This window comes from Cygnus olor, chromosome 18, assembly GCF_009769625.2.
Source record: "Cygnus olor isolate bCygOlo1 chromosome 18, bCygOlo1.pri.v2, whole genome shotgun sequence".
NCBI classification, from domain to species: Eukaryota; Metazoa; Chordata; class Aves; order Anseriformes; family Anatidae; genus Cygnus; species Cygnus olor.
Genome location: NC_049186.1, coordinates 2,408,225 through 2,432,569, shown reverse-complemented (window position 1 = coordinate 2,432,569; position 24,345 = coordinate 2,408,225). Strand labels below are relative to the sequence as shown.

The 24,345-nt window shown below is 67.6% G+C and overlaps 2 protein-coding genes across 2 annotated transcripts; one reads left to right on the top strand and one right to left on the bottom strand.

Moving 5' to 3' along the window:
• Positions 1–1,370: 1,370 nt before the first annotated feature.
• ARHGAP44 (Rho GTPase activating protein 44) lies at positions 1,371–12,828 on the top strand. Its single transcript, XM_040530443.1, is given in 17 exon segments — positions 1,371–1,488; positions 2,665–2,698; positions 2,701–2,732; positions 2,845–2,926; positions 3,518–3,645; positions 3,758–3,869; positions 4,650–4,731; positions 5,502–5,582; positions 5,666–5,779; positions 6,000–6,091; positions 6,320–6,500; positions 6,963–6,980; positions 7,304–7,525; positions 8,630–9,022; positions 9,335–9,450; positions 9,555–9,935; positions 11,905–12,828. Coding segments are annotated over 17 exon segments (2,244 nt in total). The 5' UTR covers positions 1,371–1,452; the 3' UTR covers positions 12,045–12,828.
• Positions 12,829–13,244: 416 nt separating this feature from the next.
• USP43 (ubiquitin specific peptidase 43) lies at positions 13,245–22,737 on the bottom strand. The gene is given in 16 exon segments (XM_040530444.1): positions 13,245–14,498; positions 14,569–14,706; positions 15,318–15,476; positions 16,061–16,376; positions 16,482–16,611; positions 16,688–16,737; positions 16,739–16,766; positions 16,888–16,991; positions 17,311–17,416; positions 17,514–17,587; positions 18,212–18,343; positions 18,426–18,561; positions 18,710–18,802; positions 19,295–19,374; positions 20,988–21,128; positions 22,443–22,737. Coding segments are annotated over 16 exon segments (2,661 nt in total). The 5' UTR covers positions 22,725–22,737; the 3' UTR covers positions 13,245–13,806.
• Positions 22,738–24,345: the final 1,608 nt, after the last annotated feature.

Below are 24,345 nucleotides of genomic sequence, written 5' to 3'. Positions count from 1 at the left end.
GTCCCTCTTGGCTGTTGCTCTTTTCTGTCTTTCTTCAAGGCAGAGGCTTATTTCTGAAACACGTTTCCAAGCTCCAACAAGGGAGGTTGTTGTCTGGGATTTTTTTTTTCTTCCTTTTTCCTCCTGCTGCCAACTTTCTGTTTTTTTAATTTTGCCAAATGCTTTTTTTTTTCTTTCCCTTTTATGTCTTGCAAAATGTCATGGGCTCCATTCTGATTTTATCGCCCCCAGCTGAAATATGAAGAGCTTTATTGAGTTGCTGGTGATAGGACAGGAGAGCAGGGCCCGGGCAGCAGCTTTGGGGCTTTCAGCCGCTGCAAAGCCCTTGGCAGACGCTGTCTGTGCGTGGCAGGCTTTGCTGCTATGGCTGGCACATCCCAGGAAGAGTTTTTCTTCTGTAAGCCAGGTATCCAGGTGCAGGAGGACTTACTGACCAAAGGATTCCTCTTTTGGGGTTGGGGTTTTCACACTTGCATGTTGGTGTCGAGGGGTTTTGTGCATCACAGGTGGGAAGCAAAGGAGGGGTGGGCTGTGCTGCCTTCCTAATGCTGCGGCGATTTAAGTGAGGTGTTTCTCTCCCCCCATGCCCCTGTGTTGCTGCAGGTGGAAATCCCAAATATCCAAAACAGAGGAAGCATTAGCAAAGCTGGTGCTGGACATGGACTCCTCAAGGACGAGGTGGGAACTGCAGCCGGGCTGCCTGCGCTGGGCAGGCGTCGCTCCTCGCGAGGGGCTTCAGAGCTGCCCCTGGCTCTGTAAATCCCCAGGTCCCTGGGTGTGGGGTGATGCAAAATGCACGGCCAGCAGCCATGGGAAGTCACCGCCCGGCCGTGTCACTGTGCCTCGAAATCAAGCTCTGCAATGAGCCCATAGCTCTGCTCTTCTCTGCAAAATCCCTTTTCCTTGCATGCACACTGCAGAAAAAAAAATACGTATTTTGTTCTGGCCCAAATCTTTATTTTTTCCTGTTCTCCCTGTCTTGCTGAATTCTTACATGGTGGCAAAGAGCCAGCTGCTCCTGCTGCTGTAGAGCAGCGCTCGGCTGGCAGAGCCCAGCTGGGGACGTGGGATGTCCCTTGGCGTCACCCCGTGTCCCAGGTGACGCTGGAGCAGCCCGCTTGGGGCTGTGCCCGAGGCAGTCTGCAAGCGTTTGAAAAATAATAATTGCTAAATTGGAGCTAGGGATCGTTTGGGCTGGGGGTGGCTCCTGCATCCCAGCACGGCCTGGGCCCTTTCCGTGGTGCTCAGCCCTGGGGACTGCGGCGGGGCTGGCAGGGGTCCCTGGGCTGTTCCCCACCGGCTCAGCTGGGCTCCGGCCACGGCTCTGTGTGGTCCCTGTCCCCTCCTGACACCCTGCCCGCTGTCCGCAGGTGGCAGCAGTCCGCGAAGTCATCGAGTTTGTCAAGCAACCTGCAGCCGTCGGGCGCCAAAGCCGATGCTCTCAGGGAGGAGATGGAGGAGGCGGCAAACCGAGTGGAGATTTGCAGGGTACCGCTCGCGGGGGGCTCAGCCCAGGGGCACCCCGGGACACGTGGGGGTGTGGGGACGTCAGGGTGCAGCTGTAGGGACAGCACGGCTTGGGGACACCTGCTCCACGTGCAGCCAGGGCTTCAGCATCCCCTCGCATCCCAGGTGCCACTTGCAGTGGGAACCCCTGCAGCATCACCCCCTCTGCCTCCCCGTTGCACACAAGAAACCCTCCCTGTGGCTGGCCCCATGCCCAGCACAGCCCCCTGGCAGCCCTGGTCCTCTCCTGGCCCCGCTGGGCGTTGTGGGGTGCTCGGGCACAGCACGTGCCACCCTCGAAAGCGGGTGCGGTGCCCTGGAACTGCTGGGTGTGGGTGATGCTTCTCAGCCACAGTTCCTCTGGCCCCCCGTGTCCCACAGCCCTCGGGAGCCCGAGAGCATCCCGTCCCCAGGGCTCGGCCGGATCACCTCGTGGGGACAGAGCCAGGACCCGAGTGGCCTCGGAAATCTGCTCCCAGCCCTGTGTGTTTCCTCCGGTTTCAGTGCAGGAGGGGGAGTCACAGAAAGGAGCAACTCAAGAAGCTGCAGAGTACATTGAGAAAGCGTGAGGATAGAAAACGTGAGCTGCGGGGCTGCGTGCAGCTCCGGGAGGGCTCTTTGCAATTCGGAGCAGACAGCTCCCTCCTCCTCACTGCCAGAAAACAGGAGGAGCACCTGAGGGCCCTGCCAGTCTGTGCTGTGTGAGCGCTAATGCAGTACCCGCGGCACACGGGCTGTGCTGCTGCTCTGCTCTGCAGAAACGTGCAGCTGAGGAGCTGCTCGCATGGGAGAAGCGATGCAGCAAGCGCAGAGCAAACTTTTGTGCGATTTGTGCCAGATTCGTGCTGTTCAGCCCAGGAGGTTTCCATGTAAATCCTTCTGCGAAGCTTGATATGGCAAATCGGGGTTTATGCAAGGGTGTGGGAGAGTGGAGAAGTTTGTAGTGCAGCAGAAAGCGAAGCCACGCCGTGCTGCTGGGCGTGCGGAGTCCTGGGCACATCTCGAGCAGGCGTTACATGCCATGTGCTGCGCTGGGCTCAGTGCTGAGGATGTGAGGCAGGGAGGAAGGCTGGCGTGCAGCGCTTGCGTTGTCCCCCACGGTCTGCCATCGTGGTGGCCACGGCACCGGGCGTGCTCCTAACTCTGTGCTCCCCGCAGGACCAGCTCTCGGCTGACATGTACAGCTTCGTGGCCAAGAAATCGACTATGCAAACTACTTCCAGACGGTAAGCGCTGCGAGCCGGCCGCTCCCCTCATCCCCGCGCGTGCTGCAGCTGCTCCGTGCCCGTCCCTGCGGCGCCGGCGGCACCGCGCGCACTCTGTGCCCTCTCTCCCCAGCTGATCGAGGTGCAGGCCGAGTACCACAGGAAGTCGCTGGCGCTTCTGCAGAACGTGCTGCCTCAGATAAAAGCCCAGCAGGGTGAGTGCACGCAGGGCTTGTCCCGTTCCCGAGGAGGGTGACACCAGGGACATGGAGCCCATCACCCGGCGTCACGCCGGCAGCCGTGCGTGGCTTCGGGCTGCGGTGTCACCGCGTGGCGTGGTGCCTGGCTTGCAGCTGTGCACCCCCTGTCTGCTCCCCTTCTTTGCATCCCACCTGTCCCTGAGCTGGGGAAGTGTCCCCGTCCCCTGGGACCGCTGCGTGGTCACCCCGGCAGCCGCCCTGTGCTCGGGGTGCCGCAGTGGTTGGGCAGGAAGGGATCTTTATTCCTCAAATTATTCCTGACTCAAATTGTGGCAAAAGAAGGGGGAAAACCCTGCAAACGTTTGCAAGATGTTGCTCCCCTGGAAAGCATCATTCAGCCCCCTTGAAATGTGATGGCTGGGAAATATTTGGCTTGGATTTCACCTTTAAAACCCACTTCTGGGTGTCCCAGGACAGAAATGTGGGGTCGTGGGGTTGCAACAACACCCGAACAGCCGCTGCCATCCCCAAACTTCTCCTCTGGGGGGTCAGGAGGACATAGGGTGCCCCGTGCTCTGTCCCCCATCACCCCTCTGCCCGTCACAGAAGCGTGGATGGAGAAGCCGTCCTTCGGGAAGCCGCTGGAGGAGCACCTGGCCGTCAGCGGGCGGGAGATCGCCTTCCCCGTGGAGGCCTGCGTGACCATGCTGCTGGAGTGCGGCATGCAGGAGGAGGTGGGTGCTGGCCGACGGCATCCTGGCCACCTCTGGTGGCACGGGGACAAGTGGCCGGGGAGGTTTCGGGGCCGTGCCCTGGTGCCGACGCTGCCCCGTGTCGTCTGCCAAGGGTCTGTTCCGCGTGGCTCCCTCTGCCTCCAAGCTGAAGAAGCTGAAGGCCGCCCTGGATTGCTGCGTGCTGGACGTGCAGGAGTACTCGGCCGACCCGCACGCCATCGCAGGTGGGGATCTCCCCGGGCGGGTGGCTTTGGGGTGCCCTGGTCCTGATCTTCTGCTGGTCGGGGGCTTGCCCGTGCCGGGCAATGTGGAAGCCCCGCGTTGGGGCACGGGGGGGATGCTGCCGAGGGCAGGAGCCAGCGAGGTGCTTGCGCTGCGGTGAACACGTCGAAGAGCTGGTTTCAGGCTTCCTTCGAGCCTGAATTGGACATCCCTCACCGAGTGCATGCACCTCCCCTCTGCCCCTGCCGAGGGATGAAGCCCACGGTTACGCTGAGCCTGAGATTCTCCAGAGGAACCAGGAGCAGCCAGGGAGCTGCACACACGCACCCTAATTGAGTTCTCAATCATATCTCTGCTGCTTCTGCAGTGATGCAAGATGCCCTCTGCACGCAGAGCCTGGCCTGCTGGGCTGTCAACGAGCATTAATTTGGTTTAAACATGAGTCAGCTTTTCCCCTCCTGGGCTTGGCTCCTGGTGGCTGCAGGGTCTGGGCGCTGGTGTCCTGTCGGGAAGCCACCGACCGAGTGCTCCCAGAGACGTGCTGAGTGGGGGGCTGGGGCATGGTGCCGGGCAAAAAGGAGAGGCAGAGGGGCTGCTGGAGGTGAAAGGGAGAGGGAGGAGCTGCAAGGGGTGGAAGTTCAGCAGCTGCTGGGGTTCGAGGAGGCTCCAATGAACCTAATGGGTCTGGGGAGGCAGCACACGCTTTGGGCAGTGCCATCAGCAGGCGGGTGCAGGTGGCCCCGGTGAGCCGTGGTGAGCCCCGTCCCCGCTGTGTGCTTCAGGAGCGCTCAAGTCCTACCTGCGCGAGCTGCCGGAGCCGCTGATGACGTTTGAGCTGTACGAGGAGTGGATCCAGGCCTCCAAGTGAGTCCGGGTCAGGAGGTGGCCTTGGGGCTGGGGCTGTCCCCGCGGGTGCCTCGCCAGAGCCCCGGCCCCGTACTTGGCCTCGCCTGTGCCCCAGCCCTGGTCCAGTGGCAGCATCTGCTGAGGTCTGGCCGGTGGTCTTCCCCAAAGCAGTTTCAAATAAGTTTCAGGAGGGGCTAAACAAGCAAGTTTTAGCCCCGTGGCAGTTCCCCGAGGGTGAGGAGGCTGAGCACGAAGGCTGACAGCCCACGGATGGCCAGCAGCGTGCAGGGCAGCGGTGTGGGAGCTTCCAGGCTCCGGGTCCAATGCTCCCATGTATCCAAAAACTGTGGGCACCCTTGTTGAGTTGTTTCTGACCGGCTGCCAGCATTTGGGATGTTTCCTCCAGGGTCCGAGGGCTCTCTGTGATACTCCTTGGGCATTGCATGTCCCAGTGCAAGGGTGGCCTTGATGTCACCAAACCCTGATGTCCCCAGCGTGGTGCACAGCACCCTGCCCACGGTGGCTCAGCTCTCCCAGCACCTCACAGCTGGGCTCTGGTCCCATTCCTGGCCGGGTCTGCAAACCCGCCCTGCCCAAGGGCGCTCAGACCACCCTGGTATAAATGCACAAACCCATCCGTACGGTGGTACCGGCTGGTAAAGGAACGAGCTCGGAGCGAGCGCCCCGATGTGAAGGGCAGCGTCCCCCTCGGTGTGGTGCCCGTGCCGCGGGCAGTGGGGTGGCAGGGCTGGGGTCTGTGGGGTGCTCACCCCGATCCCCTCCCGCAGCATCCCGGAGCAGGAGAAGCGGCTGCAGGCCCTGTGGAGCGCCTGCGAGAAGCTGCCCAAGGCCAACTACAACAACATCAGGTGAGCGTGGGGCGGGCGAGGAGCCGCCGTGGGCATGGGGAGGGCGCACCCTGCCTCACCGGCGCCTGGGCTCGCCCCTCCAGGTACCTGATTAAATTCCTGGCCAAGCTGACTGAGTACCAGGACATGAACAAAATGACGCCGAGCAACGTGGCCATCGTGCTGGGTCCCAATCTCCTCTGGCCGCAGGCAGAAGGGTAGCGTACGGCGGTGGGCACGTGCAAGGGGGTGACGGGGACTGAAGCCGTAGCTCTGGGGCACGAAAGGTTTCTCCTGCAGCGTGGGAGCAGCACCCGCTCCCCGGGCAAGAGACCTGAGGGGCTGCTGGAGGGGCGAGGGGCGGCCAAAACCCAGCAGGGAGCGGGGTCGGGCCGTGGCGGGGTGGCAGCCGCCGAGCCGCTGCCCACTGTGTTGCAGGAACATCACAGAGATGATGACGACCGTCTCCCTGCAGATCGTGGGCATCATCGAGCCGCTCATCCAGCACGCGGACTGGTTCTTCCCCGGAGGTGGGCTGAGCCCCGTGCTGGGACGGGACGGGACGGGACGGGACGGGACGGGACGGGATGGGACAGGACGGGACGGGATGGGATGGGATGGGATGGGATGGGATGGGATGGGATGGGATGGGATGGGTTGGGATGGGACGGGACGGGATGGGCATCACGGGGACCGGCTGCCCCTCCTGGCCCAGGGGAGTCAGAGCTCTGATGTCCCCGTCTCGCTTTGCCACCCAGACATTGAGTTCAACGTCACGGGGAACTACGGCAGCCCCATGCACGTGAACCACAACGCCAACTACAGCTCCATGCCCTCCCCGGACATGGACCACGCCGACCGCAAGCAGCACGACCAGGCGCGGCGGCCGCTCAGCGTGGCCACGGACAACATGATGCTGGAGTTTTACAAGAAGGATGGGTAGGGCCGGTTCGGGGTTGGGGACAGAGGGAGTCACACCAAGGGTACAAACTGGTGGAGGTCGGGTGGTCCCAGGATGGGAAGACCCTACTGTCCATGCTGGGATGAGAGCTGGGGGTGCTTGGATGAGATCTGGGGGTGCCCGGATGAGACTCAAGCTTCTCACCACCCCTGAGCCCGCTGGAGATGGGAGCAGGCGGGCCCATGCTGTGGGGCTGGGGCTGCACAACCCCCGTGTCACCTCCTGTGCCCTGCTCAGTGCTGTGGACCCACAGCCAGGTCCCAGCCCCATCCCCTGGGCTTCCCCAGCTCCAGCACAACCCGGTCCCCCACCGTGTCCCTCCTGTGCCCACGCTCCAAGCCCCTTGGCCTCTCAGCTCCCTTTCCAAGCAGCAGGCACTGCACCGTGTGGCTCGTTCTAGCTTCTTTTCCACTAATAACTGTGTGTTTCTGTCCATGCAGCCTTAGGAAAATCCAAAGGTACGGTGTCCTCCGCGGCAGGACTGGGAGGGTGCTGGGAGGATGCTGGTGCCTGCTGGTGTCAGGGCAAAGGGCGACGTGGCTGGTGACACAAGCTTGTCCTGCAAAGCCACCGCTGCCCTGCTGCCGTGGAGGTCCATTCCCAACAGCTTCCCTGTGGAAGAGGCGTTTGTAGGGACCAGACCCCACTGCAGCGGCCGGCCCCGAGCCCTGGCCACCAGCTGGGCTTGGGGTGGACGTGTGGGGTTGGGACGCCCCAAAGGGGCCCTAGCACGGTCCCGTCCCACCATGCGGGTGCTGAGGACCCGTCTCTGTCCCCCCAGCATGGGCGTCAGGGTGATGGACACCTCGTGGGTGGCCCGCAGAGGCACCTCGGGGGGGCGCAAGGCGTCCGCCACCCCCCCTGCCACGCAGCCCCCCGCGCCGCCCACCGAGCTGCCTGGCACGCCGCACTCGCCCATCCCCGAGCAAGCGCCCGATATTTCGGCGACCCCCTCTCCTCCTCCCACCAGCTTCGGCTTCCCACCTGCAGCCGAGCGGGCAAGGTAAGGACACCCCCGTCCCGCCCCCGTCCCCGCGGTGCTTCTCTCCCCGGGCACGGCCTCCCCCTGGGAGCAGGAGGAGAGGATGCTCCTCGTCCTCGTGGTGCCCCCCTGGGGTCTGCAACGAGCTGGGTTTTCCCTGCGGGGCTCTCGCATGGCTCGCCGTGGTTATCCTGGGCTGGAGTTTGGGTGCTAACAGCGAGGAAGGAGCTGCTGGGCTTGCAGTGGCCAAAGTGACAGCCTAAAGGAGCCAGGCGTTCCCCGAGCCCAAGGTCTGTGTGTCTGCCTTCATCCTGCATGGACCAAGTAGAGGAAAATATCTGAATCACACCTTCCTGCCCCAAAATGGGGAGCCTCCCTCTCCCACCACCCCACAGGGCTGTTTTCCCCCAGCCATGAGCTGTGCACTCCCTAGGCTGCACGGTGAAGGGCTGGGCGAGCACCCATGGGTGCTGTGGGGTCCTCATGGAGGGGGGACCCACCCCGCAGCACTCCCCGGGCACATCGTGCCCAGGGGCCGGGTCCTGGAGCTGGGCTCGGAGCCGTCCCAGCCCTGTCTTGGGGGGGGGGGAGGGTTGTGGGGGTCCCCTGCTGCTGCACCCAGCACGGCGGGTGCCCGGCGGGTCCCCCCCGTCCTGCAGCTGCTGTACTTTGGTGCTGTTTGTGCCCAGCCTGCTTCTGCACTGCGCTCGGCTCCCAGGGCACCGTGTCCCCCCTGCTGGTGCTGCCTTCACCCCACCCTCCTCCTCCTCCTCCTCCCCTGGCCGGAGGAGAGGTGCTGTCCGAGCTGGGCTGCCGATGGCACCGCAAAGCGCGGGGATGTGCCAAGGGCTCCTCTAGAGATGGCTCCGTGGCCGGGACCATGCAGAGCCTGGAGCTCGCCTCTCCAGCCACGGGGAAGGGGCTGTCCCCCAAATCCCCCCTCATTTCGGTGTCGGCCTCTCCTGCAGCAGCCCCAAGCACTCAGTGGGGCCGTGCCTGCTCCCACGCCGCCTGTTTTCACTGCCGCTTTTGCTTCCTCCCCTGCCGACGCTTCTGCTCGTGTCTTTTTTTATTTCCTCGGTCTGTCGTTTTGCTGGTCTGTGGTTGTTTCTGGACATTTTGCAGCACGGGTGATGCGCCGCCTGCCTGGTCGGATTGCTGCTACAGCCCCCCCCGCCCCGAGGACAAGCGGGGTCCCCCGGCCCCCGGTCCCCAACCCCGTCCCCTGCCCTGGGCACAGCCCGCCCCGGGGCTCGGCCCCGCACCCCTGCGCCTCTGGGCGGGCTGCAGCCGCAGCCTGCCTCCCCCCCGCCGCTCCTCTTCCTCCCCTCGCCCTCTGCTCGCCCCCCACGCTCGCCCCAAGCCCTGCTCCCTGCCGGTCCCCACGCAGCGCTCCCCGGCCCCGTGGCACTGCCCGCTCCCCGTCGCTGCCCCCCTGCTCCTGCCCAGCCCCCGGCCCCGAGCGCTGCCCTCTGCCCCCGGGGGCGGCCGCACGCCTGCGGGAGCCAGCCTGGCCAGGTAACTCCCCCTGCCACCCTTGGGTGCCCCCACCACGGGCGGTGGCCTGGGTGTCACCGCTGTCCCCGGGAACGGCCGCGAGCCGTGCAGGGGCTTGCCTGCAGCATGGCTTCTGCGCGGAGAAATTGCTTTAAAAAGCTCCGATTAAAGCAAAATCGGATTGTAACGACCCCCAGCCCGGCGCTGGGCACCTTTGGGCACCGCTTCGCACCGGGACGCGTGCAGGTGCCGGGGCGTCGGGTGCCGGGGCGTTGGGTGCCGGGGCGGACGGGACCTCACCGCTGGTTTTTTTCCACCCCCCCCCCCCCCCAGCACTTTAAAACCCAAGGAGCTCTCCCCCGTCTCCGGGCCGCAGAAGGGCAGCGGGCAGCAGGCAGCGGCCGCGCCGCCGTCCCCCGCCGAGCAGAGCCCGCGCAGCCTGCGCAAAGGTGGGTGCCCGGCGGCGCGCCCGCCTCCCCGCGCCCCTCGCCCCCCTGACCGCCGTCCGTCCGTCCGCCCGTCTGTCTGTCTGCCTTGTCCGTCTCTCCCGCAGCCTCCAAGAAGCTGGCGCCCATCCCGCCCAAGGCGCCCTCGGGGGGCACGTCGGAGCCGCCGGCGGGCCAGCCGTCCCCCGCCAGCCTGTCCCCCACCCCACCGAGCACCCCCGCGCCCTATGGACTCGCTTACCCGCAAGGCTACTGCCTGGCCTCAGGTCAGCTGTCCCCAGCCGCCGCACCTTCCCCGTCTCCTCCTCCTCCTCCTCTTCCTCCCCTGGGCGGCTCTGTAACCAAATCTCGACCCGTCCCCAAGCCGAGGCAGAGGCCCTCGCTGCCGCCGCCGCAGCCCCCCACGGCCAGCGCGTCCGGCTCTAGCCCCCAGCCCGCGGAGCCCCCCCTGCTCGACGCCGTGGCCCCCGGGGAGAGCGTGCCCACAGGTAACCCAGCCGCTGCGGGACGCTGAGGACGCGCCGGGGCTGCGCCGGGGTGCTCGGAGCGGTCCAGGGCACGGACCCCAACCGGGGACCCCGCTGGGACCCTGTGGGCAGCCGGGGCTCTGCTCTGGTGGCACGGCTGCGTCTGCGGAGCAGAGGGACCAGGACGGCTGCTCGTGTCCTGGGGTTTGGTGGCGGCATCGCTGGGAAGGTGGCGGTGTCCTCAGGAAGGCGGTGATGTCCTTGGGAAGGTGATGGTGTCCTTGGGAAAGTGGTAAAGTCCTCAGGAAGGCTGTAGTGTACTCAGGAAGGTGGCGGTGTCCTCAGGAAGGTGGCAGTGTCCTTGAGAAGGTGGCGGTGTCCTCAGGAAAGTGGTAATGTCCTCGTGGAGGTGGCAATGTTCCCAGGAAGATGACTGTCGTCAAGAAGGTGGAAAGGTCCCTGGGGAGGTGACAAGGTCCTCAGGAAGGTGGCAGTGTCTCTTGGATGGTAGCAGTGTCCTCAGGAAGGTGGCAGGGTCCCTGGGAAGGTGGCAGCGTTCCCAGGAAGATGACAATATCCTCACAAAGGTGGCAGTGTCCCTGGGAAGGTGGCATTGCCCTCAGGAAGGTTGTGACATCACTGCGAAGGTGGCAGTGTTCCCAGAAAGATGACAGTGTCCTCATGAAAGTGGCAGTGTCCCCAGGAAGGTGGCAGTGTCCCTAAGAAGGTGACAACATCCCCAGGAGGGTGGCAGTGTCCCTGGGAAGTGCCCAAAGCTCTGCTGCCGTGTCCGCTGTGTCCTGACCTTGTCCCTGTTTCTTTGTCCCCATCCCCCACCACTGCTGTCCCCGAGGGCCACCTGCTGCCACCCCCTCCCCACTGCCACCCCTGGGTGCATGGGGCGGGTGAGGGCGTGCCCCCCCAGCCCCATCCCGCCAGCAAGGACACGTTTGTCTCCTGGCTCCGGCTTCCTCGTGCCGCTGGCTCCCTCCTGCCCCGCGGCCCCGGAGAAGCAAAGCGGCAGCGGGCAGCCGCTGGTGTCCCCAGCTCGCCTCCCGAGGGACTTTGCAGAGGGGTGGCAGGACGTGGTGGCAGGGGGGACATTTCCCTGTCTTGGGCAACTCAGGGGGCACTTTGGTGGTGGGGGCAGCCTGGGGACGTGGTGCTCGCAGAGCTCGATGCCCCAGGGGCACCGCGTGTCCCGCAGGGCGCAGTGTGGCTGGCAGCCGGGTGTCCCCACGCACAGGACCTTGATGTGCCCGGTGACGCAGTGAGAGTGGAGGGGATGGGCCGGGGGGGACGTGCGGCGGTGGGGTCGGGCTGTCCCCAGGCGTGCTGCGTCCCCCTGCTGCGCCCCGGTGCTGTGCCCGGGCCTCGGTGCAGCCCCCACAACGCACCCCAGCGTGGTGCCCCCAGGCATTGCAGTGGGTCTGCAGCCAGGCGTGGAGGCCCCCCAGCACCAGGGCGCCCAGGAGGTGCAGCCCCAGCACTGCACCCAGGCATCGCACCCGCACAGCGGTGCCGCCCCAGCGCTGCAGCCAGGCATCGGTGTACCTGGGAACTGCGCCGGGCATCGCTCGCAGGCACAGTGCCCCTGGCACGGCACCCATACGTGGTGACCCCAGCACAGCACCCGTACTTGGTGCCCCCCAGCACAGCACCCAGCTGTCGCTGCGCTCTGGCATTGCACCCTTGGGTGCCCTTGGGTGCCGCCACCTGCGGCAGGGTCCCCGAGCCGGCAGCTGCAGGAGCAGGGCACGGGACTTTCCCCCCGCTCCCCTGGGTGGGTTCCTGCAGCCTGCTGAGGGACTGTGACGTCCCTCCGGGTGCGGGGACAGGCAGCTGGCTGGGGTGGGGACCTGGAGCCCCTTGTGCCGCCCCGGCGGTGGCACCAAGCGCTGCCAGCCCGTCGGAGCACGCCGTGTGCCAGCACCCGTCCGTGCCCCCCCCCGTGGCAGCCCCTCACGCTGCCCGTCTGTGCCCGCCGCAGGTCTGGTCCATTTCGAGATCCCGTCCATCCACCTCGGCGTCGATGCCGCCCTGCGCCGGGACCCGCCGGACGCTGCGCAGAGACTCTCGGTGAAAGCCCCCCCGGAGGAGGAGGAGGACTCGGAGAGCACGGCCCTATGACAGCGTCCCCTCCCCGCCCGTCCCCGCGGCACCCGGCCAGCGCTCGGGGGACGCTGCTCCTTAGTTGGGTTCGGTTTGGTTCGGTTCGGTTCGGTTCGCCTTATCCAGACTTTGCCTTGTGACTCGGTGCCTATGTCCCCCCCGGCAGGCGCCCACGTCCCGGGGTGCATCCGGCATCCCCGCGGTGCCACCGGGGCTGGAGAGGTGCCGGCAGCCCCGTCCTCCCCCCGAAATGGGGCGCGGGGGGCACGCGGGTGGCGTTGCTCCGGGGTCTCGTCTCTTTGCTTCGGCCCCGGCCGAGCGGGGCTGGGGGAGGACGGCCCAGCAGCAATAACGCGAGTGCCAGGAGGGGGGGGGACGCATCCCTGTCCCCTGCCTGCAGCCCCCGCTCGCTGTCGTCGTGGGTTGGTGGCGTGGAGCAGAGGCTTTGGTTGTGCATGCAGAGACAAAGTAACCTTTTATCCTTTTCAGAGAGATGGTATATATATATATCTGGTGGGCATAGATATATATATATTATATATTTGTATATATAGAAATATATATATATATATTTGTTTTATTTGGAGCCATTCCACCTGACCTGGCGTACAAGGGACAATGTAAATGGAAATGCTTCGCCTTCCCGGCCCCCTGGCCCCGCTCCGCTCCCCGCGCGCTGCACAGCCCAGACCCCCCCGGGCTGCCCTCAGCCCCCGCCGCGATGTGACCGTCACCCCTTCGGGGGGGGGCCGGGCGAGGGGAGGGCGGGAGCACCCGAAATAAATGTGCAAATTGCTGTTGAGCTCGCCCCGAGCCTGGGTTTATTCGACGCCTGCGGTGGCTTCGCAGCCGGTTGCGGCGGTGGTTGTGGGGCCGTGCTGTGGAAGTGGGCTTTGGGGGAGGGTTTGGGGGATAAAGCAGGGGGTGTGCGCCCTTGGGGTGAAGGAAAACCCTGTTACAGCTGTTCCTTGCTGTGAGGGTGTTGGAGGAGGCGGGGGCTCTGCCTGCCAGCTGTGCTGCACCCCAGCCCCTTCCCCGCCGGCTTGCGCCGTGCCCCAGGGTGCCCATGGCCACCTCCAAACCCCCCCAGGACCCGCTCCAGGAGCTTGTCGGGGGGCTTCGGGTCTCCCACGCTCAGCTCTGCTCAGCAGGGAGGCAGCAAGAATCCACCCCCCCCCCCCCGGGTGGGCACCACACACTGACACACACGGCACCGGCTCCTTTCACGTGTCTTTAATAGAAAGAGCTCAGAGTGCCGCCGCCAGCAGCCCCCGCGTACAAAAGCTGGGTGGAGGAATCGCGTATTGCATAGCCCTGAGAGCGGGCGCGGCGCCCCGCTGCCGGCCGCCCTCCCAAGGAGTCGCCTCGTACAAAACAAAACCGTCTCTGCATAAAACTCTCTCCGTACAGAATAAATACTCTTAGCTCCTGACATCCCTCTGCCCCACGGACCCCACACCTGCTGCCTGGTGCTCGCTCCCAGGTAAGGCATGGGTTGGGAAGGCGCTGGGGGCCGTGGTGCAGGGCACGCCCAGCATGGGATGCCCCCGGTGCGGGGTGCCCAGGTGCAGGGTGCTCCCTTGTGGGATGTCCCTGGGGTGCCAGATGTGCAGGGATGCCCCGATTTCGGGCACCCCAGTGCATGATGCCCCCAGCACCGTACGCCCAGCTGCGGGATGCTCATGGTGCAGAAATGCCCCAAACGCGGGCACCCCACTGCGCCATGCCCCCAGCGCCGGGCGCTCCCACTTGAGCCTCACGCCAGCCCCACGGGCCCTGCTCAGAAGCTGGACTCGGGCACGGCCGCGTGGCGCGGCGATGCCGTGCGCTCCCGGCCCCGCAGCACCGTGCCCCGCGCACCCGGGGGGCCGGGTGGGGGCTGTGGGGGGCCCCCCGCGCCCCTGCCCAGCGAGGCCGAGCGCCGCAGCAGGCGGAAGGGGTGCAGGGGGAGGCTGGCCGAGCTCTGCGAGCGCCTGATGGGCGGCTCGGGGCTCTGCGGGCTGCTGCAGAGCGTGGCCCCCCCTGCTTTGCCCTCTTGCCGCCCCCGGGGGGGTCTCTGCTGCTGCTCCCCGCTCCCGGGGGGGCTTTTGCTTTTGGGGTGCAGGCGTGGGGTCACCTCAGCACCGGCGCTCCGAGCTCGGCGCAGTGTTGGGGTGCAGAGGGGCAGCTCGGGTTTTTTGGGGGTGCCGGCTGCCTCACCCAGCGAGGGGCTCCGGGCCTGGGGGGCAGCGTGGGGGCTGCCATCCTCACCCACCCCTGCTGGGAGGACGGCGCGGTGGGGGCGGCGGGGCCGGTGCCCCGGCTCCAGGTGCACCACCAGCTCCCCTGGGGCACCCGGTGCCCGCGGCCGGGAGGTGAAGGACCAGCGCAGGGGCACGGGCCTGGGGGGGCCGTCGCGGCGGGCGGGGGGCAGCTTCACGCTGAGGCTGCGGCTCTGGACGCCGCGCACCGAGGGCCTCGCCTCGAAGCCGCCTGCAAGGAAAGGAGCAGGAGGTTGGAGCGGCCGCCCCAGGGTGCTGGGGGTGCTGCGGGTGCTGCTCACCTTTCTCCTGGGCGGTGCTGGTGTCCGGGGTGCTGGGCGGGGAGGGACGGGGGGCAGGGGGCTGTGACCTGGCGCTGTCCCGCTTGCTGCCGCCCAGCCGGGCCACCCAGTGATGGGACAGGGGCGAGCTGGTGGAGCCTGCGGGGAGCGGGGGGGCTGCGAGCGGTGCCGGGGCCGGGCTCCGTGCAGAGGCTGCGCAGTGCCGGCACCAGCACCGGTCCCACCTGCAGCCCTGGGAGGGCTCAGCACCCCTGGGAGCGGGACGAGAGCTGCTCGTGGGGCGGCAGCAATGTGGGAGCTGCAAAGAGCTGCGTGTGCATGTGTGGGTGTGCACGCGTGTGGGCTAAGTGTGAACACACCGTGCTGTCTGCGCTGTGCGGCTGCAGATTCAAGCACGTGTGCAGTGTGTGCAATCACCCAGGTGCACGCAAGCGTGCACAGCTGGCTGTGGTGTGTCTGCACAATGCGCTGCATGCACGTGTGTGCACTTAGCTGTGCTGCGTGTGCCTGCGGCACTGTCCACGCATGGGGACACGTTCCCCAAGTGCATGCATGCATGCGCACACCATACCGTGCACACACACGTGTCCAGGTGCTGCACACACGTGTGTCTGGCTGAGCTGTGCCCAGGTGCTCTGTTTGCACTGGGCCATGCCCGCGTGCATGCCCCAGAGGTTCCCAGGCACCGTCGGGCCGGTGGCAGCGTGCGGGTGGCGGTGAGGTGCCACCGCTGGGGCGGTTCCGCTCACCTCTGGCGGCGCTGCTGGCCGACCAGGCGGGGATGGCGTTGCGGCGCTGGTAGAAGAGGATGTAGGCGCTGCGGGTGCTCACCTCGTCCTCCTGCACCGCCTCCACCGTGCTGTCGTCGTAGCTGTACCACCGCCCGTCCAGGGAGTTGCAGCAGCATGCTGGGGCAGGGGTGAGGGAGGGCACGAGGGGGCAGGGACACCCCCGGGCTGCCCCTCGCGCAGTACAGCGGGGACGGGAGCCCCATCGTGCTGCGGGGTGGCGCTGACAGCGTGGGCAGCCCGGCCCCTGCAGGCGCTGCTCTGGGACACAGCCCCACGACCCCAGCCCATGTTCCCTGCCCGTTGTGCATGCCCCCCACCCCGTGTCCTGCCCCACAGCATATCCCATGCAGTGCCTCCCAACCCTGTGCCATACAAACCCCATCACACATGCCCCAGAGGTGCCAGCCAAGCCTCGTTGCACACCCCTGCAGTGCCCTCCAAACCCCACGTCCTGCCCCACTGCACATCCCCCTCCAGCATGTCCCAACCCCGTGCCCCATCTCCTTGCTATGTACCCCAAACCCAGGCTGTACCCCAAAGCACAGCCCCTGCAGCGTGCCCCAAGCCCCGTTGCACATCCCCTGCAGTGCCCCCAAACCCCACGCCCTGTCCCACTGCCCATCCCCCTGGGGTGCCCCCCAGCCCCACGCGCTGCCCCGCAGCACACCCCGTTGCCGTGCCCCGTCCCGCCCCGCACTCACCGGTGTAGTGGCCGCCCTGCATGCTGCCGTGGTGGTTGCAGACGGCGTACAGGTCGTAGAGGGAGTCGCGGGGGCGGCTCTCGGGCAGGCGCCGGGGCGCCCAGCGGCCCCCCCCCGGGGCCAGGTGCGGGGCCATGTCCAGCCCCCGCAGGGGGAAGCGCACCAGCGTGGTGAGTTTGTGCCTGTGCTCGGCCACCTGCCGGAACCGCTTCAGGTGGATGATGAGGATGTCGGGCAGCGTCCAGAGGCTCAGCTTCACCGTGCCCTGCTGCGGCACTTGGCAGTGCGGGCAGCGCCAGGCGTCGTCCGGGGCCAGCTGGGGACACCGCGCGCTGTGGGCACCCCGAAACGAGCCCGGAAGTCCCAGCAGCCTCCCCCCGGCACCGTGGTGCTCGTGGGGGGCTTTCAGGGTGCCCCCTACCTGCTCCTCCTTGGTGTAGAGCTGGAAGCACTCGTCCAGCGTGCAGCTGTGCTGCTGCTGGTGCGCCTGCTGCTGCAGCCGCACGCTCTCGGCATCCTGCACGGCCTCCTCCTGGAGGCTGCCGAAGAGACTGCGGGGCGAGGGAGGCCGGGGGGGGCTCAGGGAAGGGCACCCCACGCTGCCCCCCCTCCCCACGCGGGACTCACCGCTCCTTGGTGGCCACGTCCCACTCGGCCGTCAGCTGCACGTGGGGGGGGGCCGCCCGCACCGCTCAGCCGCAGCGCCCTGCGGGGCAGCGTTAGCCCTGCAAGCCCCCGGCCCCTCTCCGTGCCTCAGTTTCCCTCCCGGCAGGGCCGGGGGCAGCAGCACCCCCCTCCCCGCGGGGACGGCTGCGTCCCCCCCTCACCTGTCAACGGCGGGGTGGCAGAGCGGCCGGGCGTCCTGCGGGGACAGGTAGGTGCCGGGCGCTGCGTCCCCGGCCACACGGAGCCGGAACAGGGTCCCTGCGCCCTGCGCGGCACAGCGGGGTTCAGCGGGGTCTCGGCCGCCCCAGGAGCGAGACCACCCCCGGCCAAGCGCCCACCCCAGGCTGGACGCAGGCACCGATCCTCGTTAGCATTGGGAATTTAATTCTGGGTCCCGAGGGGCTTCCGATCCTGCCCCCGCACCCGCGGTGGGGACACCCGTGGGGACAGGGTCCCACCCATGGGGGCTGCCCGCTCCCAGCCCTGGGGACAGCACGGGGACCCCCGGATGGTGGCACCCAGGTGCCAAGGGACGGGTGACGCCGCGGCCCCGTCCCCAGGCGGGGGCACGCGGGGGGTCTCACCTGCGCCCCGCTCCTGATCAGGTGCCGCAGCGGGGCGAGGAGGCTGCGCTGCAGCTGCGCCCACGACGCGCCCCGCTCCTGCCACAGCACCAGGGGGGGCCCGAACCTGGGGACGGAGGGGACGGGGCTGGGGCGGGGCTGGGGGCAGCGGCGGGGACGCCCCCCGGGGACGGGGGACGGGGGGGGGGGCGCGGTGCCGGTACCTGGCTTGGTGGGGGCCGGTGCCCGCGGCGTGGCACAGGAGCAGCAGGAGCGCGGGGGGGGGCCGGGGGGCGGCCTGCGGGACGGGGACAGGGGGACAGGGACAGGGACAGGGGCACAATCGCGGCACAGGGGGCACGGCGTAGCCCAATCACAGCGCAGCGCACCCACCTCCCACCAATCACAGGAGAGGGGATCCCCGCCTCCCACCAATTATAATGGGGGGGGGGGGGTGAAGTCTCCACCAATCACAGCACAGCACACACCTGCCCCCACCAATCACAGCACGAGGGACACGGCTCCCACCTATCACTGGGAGGGGGAAGGAGGGTGCCACCAATCACAGCAGGGCAGGCACCTGCTTCCACCAATCATGAAATTGGGGTGGGGGTGGGGCTGTTATCTCCCACCAATCCCAGCCCAGGGGCTGTTATCTCCCACCAATCAGAGCACGGGGCTGTTATCTCCCACCAATCCCAGCCCAGGGGCTGTTATCTCCCACCAATCAGAGCACGGGGCTGTTATCTCCCACCAATCCCAGCCCAGGGGCTGTTATCTCCCACCAATCAGAGCACGGGGCTGTTATCTCCCACCAATCCCAGCCCAGGGGCTGTTATCTCCCACCAATCAGAGCACGGGGCTGTTATCTCCCACCAATCCCAGCCCAGGGGCTGTTATCTCCCACCAACCCCAGCAGCACCCCGGTACCTGCGGGGGGCCCGGGGGGGCCCTGCAGCGCGTACAGGGCCGCCCCCTCCCCGGCCGTGCCCAGCTCCTCGGCGTCACCCAGCGAGCGCAGGGAGCCCCGCGGGGACACCTCCGCCAGGATCACCTGCGGGACACCACGATGTTGGGGGGGCCTGCCTGGGGGGGGATTTGGGGCGCCCCCGGTGCCGCCACCGCCACCCCCGTACCTGCTCGGGGGGCACGTCCCCCTCCCGCGCCACCATGGCGCGCAGCTCCGCCACCGTGCCCCGCAGCGGCACCGCCAGCCCCACGCGCACCGGGCGCCGGGCCTCGCGCTGCAGCACCAGCGTCACGTTGAGCGCCCTGCGGACGGCATCGTGGGGAGGGGGCGTCAGAGCGGGGGGGGGGGGGGGGGCGCACCCTCAGCCAGCACCCACACCGCAAATCTTTTCCCCAAATTTTGCAAACCGCTCCGTTTTGGGGGAGTGGGAGGGGTGCGCGGGGGGCCCACCTGGTCTGGCGCGTGGGGATGGGCAGCGAGACGCACAGGAAGGGGTCGAAGGTGTTGCTCTGCTTCAGGCAGTGCGGGCACGTCAGCGAGGACCTGCGGGGCGCGGGCACGGCGCTGGCATGTCCCCGAGGAGCGCGGCACGAAGCCATGCGGGGACGGGACAGCCCCACCGGGGCTGCGAGATGGAGGCGGGGGCTTGCATCCCCCCACGGTGCCTACCCAGAGCCACGCGCAGCCCCGGCCGGCTGTTCACTCTGAAACCCATCAATGGCACCGCAGCAACTGTTGCTGCAGAACCTGGTGATGGCCGCACAGCCCCAGCACAGCCTGGCTCAAATCAATATTTAATGCCAGCAGCCAGCACACCTCTCCTTTCCTCTCCTCTCCTTTTCTCTCCCCTTTCCATTTTTTCCCCTCTTTTTTCCGCACCTCCAGATGTGTCCCCTCGCTGCCCTCCTCCCCGAGCCCTCCCAGCCCAGCAGACCCGGGGGGGTCCCAGCCCATGGGTGTCCCCCCCTCTGGCAGTACCACACGGCTGCAGCGCTGCTCAGAGGGCAGGACACGGCCCCCGCAGTGCCCGCTCACCTGTACTGCGCCTGGAAGTGGCTCTGCACGAAGCTCTGCACACGGGGTGCCGCGGCACCGCTGCTCTGCTCCGGGACGGGCTGCGGGGACAAGGGACAAGTGGGGTGAGCCCAGGGCACCACGGGAGCATGGGGAGCCAGGCACGGCTGCAGAGTCCCCACGGGCTCTGCAGCGTCCCCATGGGCTCTGTGGCACAGGGAGTGACCCCTGCCCAGCCCCATGGGCATCTGCTGCAGGGGGGATTTCTGGGCACATCCCCACGTGGGCAGCACGGCCCAAATCCCCAGCCAGGAGCAGCCCCGGGGCAGGGAGGACCTGGGAGAGCCGAGCCCTGCCACAGCCGAGGAGGCCGGACATGCAGATGGGGAGGCGAGATGCCCTGCGGGCGTTCCCCTGCTCTGCTCCTTATGGGACGTGGATGAAAATGCAACAACCGCTCGGCTTTTCAGGGCTTGGGCTGCTGAAAACCAGGGCTCAGCCCCCACACCCGGCCCCTGTCCCTGCCCTGCCTCAGCCTCCAGTCCTGAGGAATGGGCGCCCTCAGGGTGCGCACAGCCAGCCGTGGGAAGGGGGAAAGCCGTGAGATGCTGCTGGAGGACTGGGCTGTTGTAGGGAATGAAGAGTTTTTGGTACGGCCATGAGCAAGCCTGAAAACACACGAGGTATTTGGACAGGCTGTGGGTTTTCTTGGTGCCATCTGCTGGCACCAGGTCCCGCTGAGCCTGACGTGTCCTCACGGCCTGCTTGGGGCCATCTGCCGTGTCAGAGGGGGACCTGACTCACTCTGAGCAGTGCCCGTGCCCCCTCTGATTCCCCCAAATTGCCCCAAATCCCCCAGAGGGTTCCTCCTCCTCCTCCAGCCCTCCGAGCAGCAAACCCTCTGGACCCCTGGGGCTGCTCAGGCAGACGCAGCGCCTGTTTCAGTCCTGCTGGTGAGCTGTCACCAGCGGCTTCTGCCTGTCCCCAGGGCGCAGGGAACACACCAGGGTTGTGCCACCTCAGCCCCAGATCAGAGTATCCCCAGGCCCGGTGTCCGCGCTCTCCATCCATCCCACAGCGTCCCCACCCCGTGTCACCCCGCGTGACACCAGCAGCGGGTTTCGGGTGCTGATTTCTCAAGCTGTGCTCCCAGCTCCCACCCAGCTGCCGGGGGAGCTGCTGTCTGATGGCGAAAAGCACGTTTCAGCTTTTCTTCCTGTTTAATAGGTTCTGAGAGCAGAAGGGAAAGCACAAAGTGCCCCCCACAGGCACCACTTTGGAGCCAAAGTGTCACCGAGATGGCTCCCGGCAGCGATCTGCTGCACCCACGGGTGCTGCAGGGACCCAGGGCAGGCGCTGGGCTCCACGGGGACCCCACAACGGTGGGGTGATGCCCGGGAGGAGGGCGCTGCCCATGGGGTGCAAGGGGCGGGCAGCAGTGGGTTCAGCTTCTGAGAGCCACTGCTGCAAAAAGGACGCTGGGGGGCACAGAGGGCCCTGTCCCAAAGCCAAACGGCCACCGCCGGTGTCACACCAGGTGCTGGCACCTCGCTAGGGATGGGGACATTGAGAGCGCAGACAGACAGAGGGAGGCTTAATTGTGTGCGCTGTGCCGGAGCTGCCCGGCTTGGCTGGATGCTGCAAGGCTGCGCTCCCCGGCTCAGCGGGGTCCCGGGGAGAATTGGGGTGCTCCCTCCCCGCAGGGGACACCCACCTCGGCGGTGGTGCAGGGCCCCTGTGCGGGCAAGGCGGCGCCCAGGTCCTCGTGCATGCGGTCCAGCAGCCAGAGCAGGAATTCGAGGGCGTCGTGCTGTGCGTTGCCCCGGAACTGCGCGCCGTGCTTGGACACGATGCTCTGCAAGGCATGGCGCTGAGCCCTGGGACACGCGTCCCAGAGCTAACCGACACCCCGGCACGAGGCTCTGATCCCGTCCCAGCCCCAGCCCGCGGTAATTAAGCCCATAACAAACAGGTGCCTGCTGTCCTGGGGCTGCAGGGCTGTCGCAGCAGCTCTGGGCCGGCCGGGGAGCATCTCCCAGCAGCTCGTTGCAGGACGACTTTTGGGCACCAGGAACTGCTGACGCCCCAGCAGGCAGCAGGGATGCTCCTGGGGTCGGGGCTGCCACCAGAGACCCCCCCAGCCTGGCCAAGCCCCCCTTACCCCATCAGCAGCAGCCCATTGCCAGCCCGGTGCCACCCCGTGTCTCAGTTTCCGCAGCCGGGTGAGGCTGGCGGTGCCACCCCGGGGTGTGCTCAGCCCAACGCCGCCCGGTGCCGCACGGGCAGACCCCGGCACCCAGCACCCTCCAACTGGCTGGCACATCCCAATAATGAAGGCTTCCCTAATTAAGCAGTTCATGAGCTAACAGCCCCGCAGAGGCTCTAGCAACCTCGAGGCCCCCAAGCCTGTCCCCTGCAGTCTCCCCTTGCACAGCTCCAGCCCCTCACAACCAAGGCTCGGCCTTGGGGTCCCCCAGTTCCATGGCCACCAGCTGAATGCACTGCCCCGTGCCTCAGTTTTCCCTTCCGCTGAGCAGAACAAACACCCACACCAGTGTGACCGGGGGGGGGGGGGTGGTTCAGCCCAGCTGGGTGCCCCCCAAAGTCCCCTCCAGCTTTGCCCAGCTCGGTCTCAGGGCCCAGCCCCTGGCGGAGCTGACGCGCTGCCGGGACCGCAGCAAGCCTGACACCTCGAGCACAGATCACTGGGGACACGCAGCGCCAGTCGGGCGCCACCGTCACCAAACCCAGCTCTGCCACCGAGCCAGCCACGGAGAGCACCGGGCGCCGTGCACAGGCGTAGTGCCCAAACCCCACATGGGCACAGCCCTGGCACCGGGGTGCCAAGTCACCGCCGAGGCTGAGCCCTTGTGGGGCTCTGCAGCCGCCTGGGCACCCGCCCTGCTGCCACGTTGCCACAAGGGAGCTTAGTGTAAGGGCAGAATAAAGAAAATAACGGGGTGAATGCACCCAGCAGGCAGCAAGCATCCAGCGGGAGGGAGCCCCAGGCTCAGCCCGAAGTCGGCTCATCCCTCGCGCTCCGTGCGTGGCCCCACGCGTGGCTGCGAGCGGGGCTCAGCACCGCCGTGTTGGTGCCCGCTGGAGCTGGTGAGAGGCCGCGGGGCGACGGGGCCGCGATGGGGCCGGGATGGGGCCGTCGGGGCCGTACCTTGAACTCGGCGGAGAGCCGCGGGCTGTAGTCGAGGGTCCAGAGGGCGCGGACCAGGGCCGCCAGCCGCTGCGTGACCTCGGCGCGGGCTCCGCGGGCGCGGTAGCGGCCGAGGGCGAGGAACTCGGCGAGCGGGGCGGTGTTGCTGAGGCACTGCACCACGGCGTTCATGAAGCACGTGTTGCCGTGGTTCCGCAGCCCCTGCGCGCCCGGCGGCCGTGCCACGCTCCCCAGCCCCGTCCCCATCGCGGTCCCCACCCTGGTCCCCACCTCCATCCCCATCCCGGTCCCGGTCCCCACCCCGGTCCCGCCGCCGCCGGGGCCCGATCCCGACCCCGACCCCGATCCCGGTGCCCGCCGCCCCCCGGCCCCCCCGCCCCCGAAGCCCCCCTCGTCGTCCTCGGGCGCCCCCCGCTGCGCCCCGCGCCCCCCCGCCAGGCGCCCCCAGGCGCGCAGCAGCCGCCCCGCCAGGCCGCCCAGCGAGCGCAGGGCCCCCCGGGACCCCCGGCACCCCCGGGCCCCCCCGGGCCGCCGCCGGCCCCCCCGCCGCCGCCGCCCCCCCCCGCCCCGCCACCGCCCCCCGGGGCCGCCCCACGCCGCGCTCATGGCCCCGGGGTGCGGCGGCGGCGGCGGCGCCCGCCCGGTGCCGGTGCCGGTCCCGGTGCCGTCGGGGCGCGCATGGCCCCGGGCGGGCGCTGGGCGCCGGTGCGGAGCCGGTGGGGCCGGGGAGGGCGGTTTTGTGTGCGAGGGCGGCTCCTCCCCCGGGCGGGCTGGCTCCGGGAGAAGGGGAAGAGAAAGGAGGAGGAGAGGAGGAGGAGGAAGAGGAGGAGGAGGAGGAGCTGCAGCGGCGGTGGACGCGGCCGAGCCCCGGTTGACCCGTCCTGTGCCCGCCTCGGGCCCCTGGGGGCCACAGGGGGGCTGCGACCTCCCCCGGGGAGCCGAGGCTGGAGGCGGGCCGGGGGGGCACAGGGGGCAGCGGGCACCGGCCCCGGCCTCGGGTGCAATCCGTCGGGGCCCGGTGGTGCCCAGCAGCTGGAGGGAGCATCAGCAGCGGCAGTGCCTCTCTGCAGAGGTCATGGTCTGCAGGGCAAAGCCCCGCGGCTCCGCGGCACCGAGCCAGGAGCTGGAACCGGGGAACGTTCACGGGAGGATGCGGGGATTCCTCCAAAGCCGGGTTGTGCTTCGCGTGCTGCGGGAAAAGCGGGCTTCGTCAACCCCGGGAGCTCCCGGCGGGCTGCAAACAAAAGCACGTGTCGGTCCGCCCGGGGCTGGGGGCACCAGGCCGGCGGCATCGCCCCTGAGCACCTCACGGCAGCGAGGGCTGAGCCTGATCGGGCATCCCGCTGGGCTGGGGGCACGCGGGGACCCGAGCCTGGGTGCTGCTGAAAGCACGGGAGGGCAACGGGGAAAAGTGAGGGTGCTGGGACGTGGAGGCAGGAGCCGGGGAGCCCGGCCAGGAACGTGGTCGTCAGGTGTGGCTGCTGCGAGCGGTGGGAATTAGAAAGCCAAACCTGCTGGGCACACGGGAGAGAACAGAAAAGGGAGACAGTGAAACAGCCCTGAACCAAAAAACAACAACCAAGCCTGCCCAAATTAGACAGCGAAATGTGCCAGGCCGTGGAAGTGGCTGCGCTGGGGTCCCAGCAAGCTGCGGCACGGGGCACGGCGCTGGTGGCACCGCCTGCCCCTGCTGCCAGCCCTCCCGCAGGTAGCACCGGCCTCTCCTGGCTGGGAGCGAGCGATTCCCACGGCACGGCGAGGGCCAGGAATGCTCGCTATGTTAATCCGCCTTTCAGTAATATCCTGCTCGCAACCTTCACTCTTCTTCACACGGTTCTGGACCCCGTGCCGTCCCATTCAGCTCAAATCAAATATTTATTGGCGCTGCAGCACGCAGGCAGCG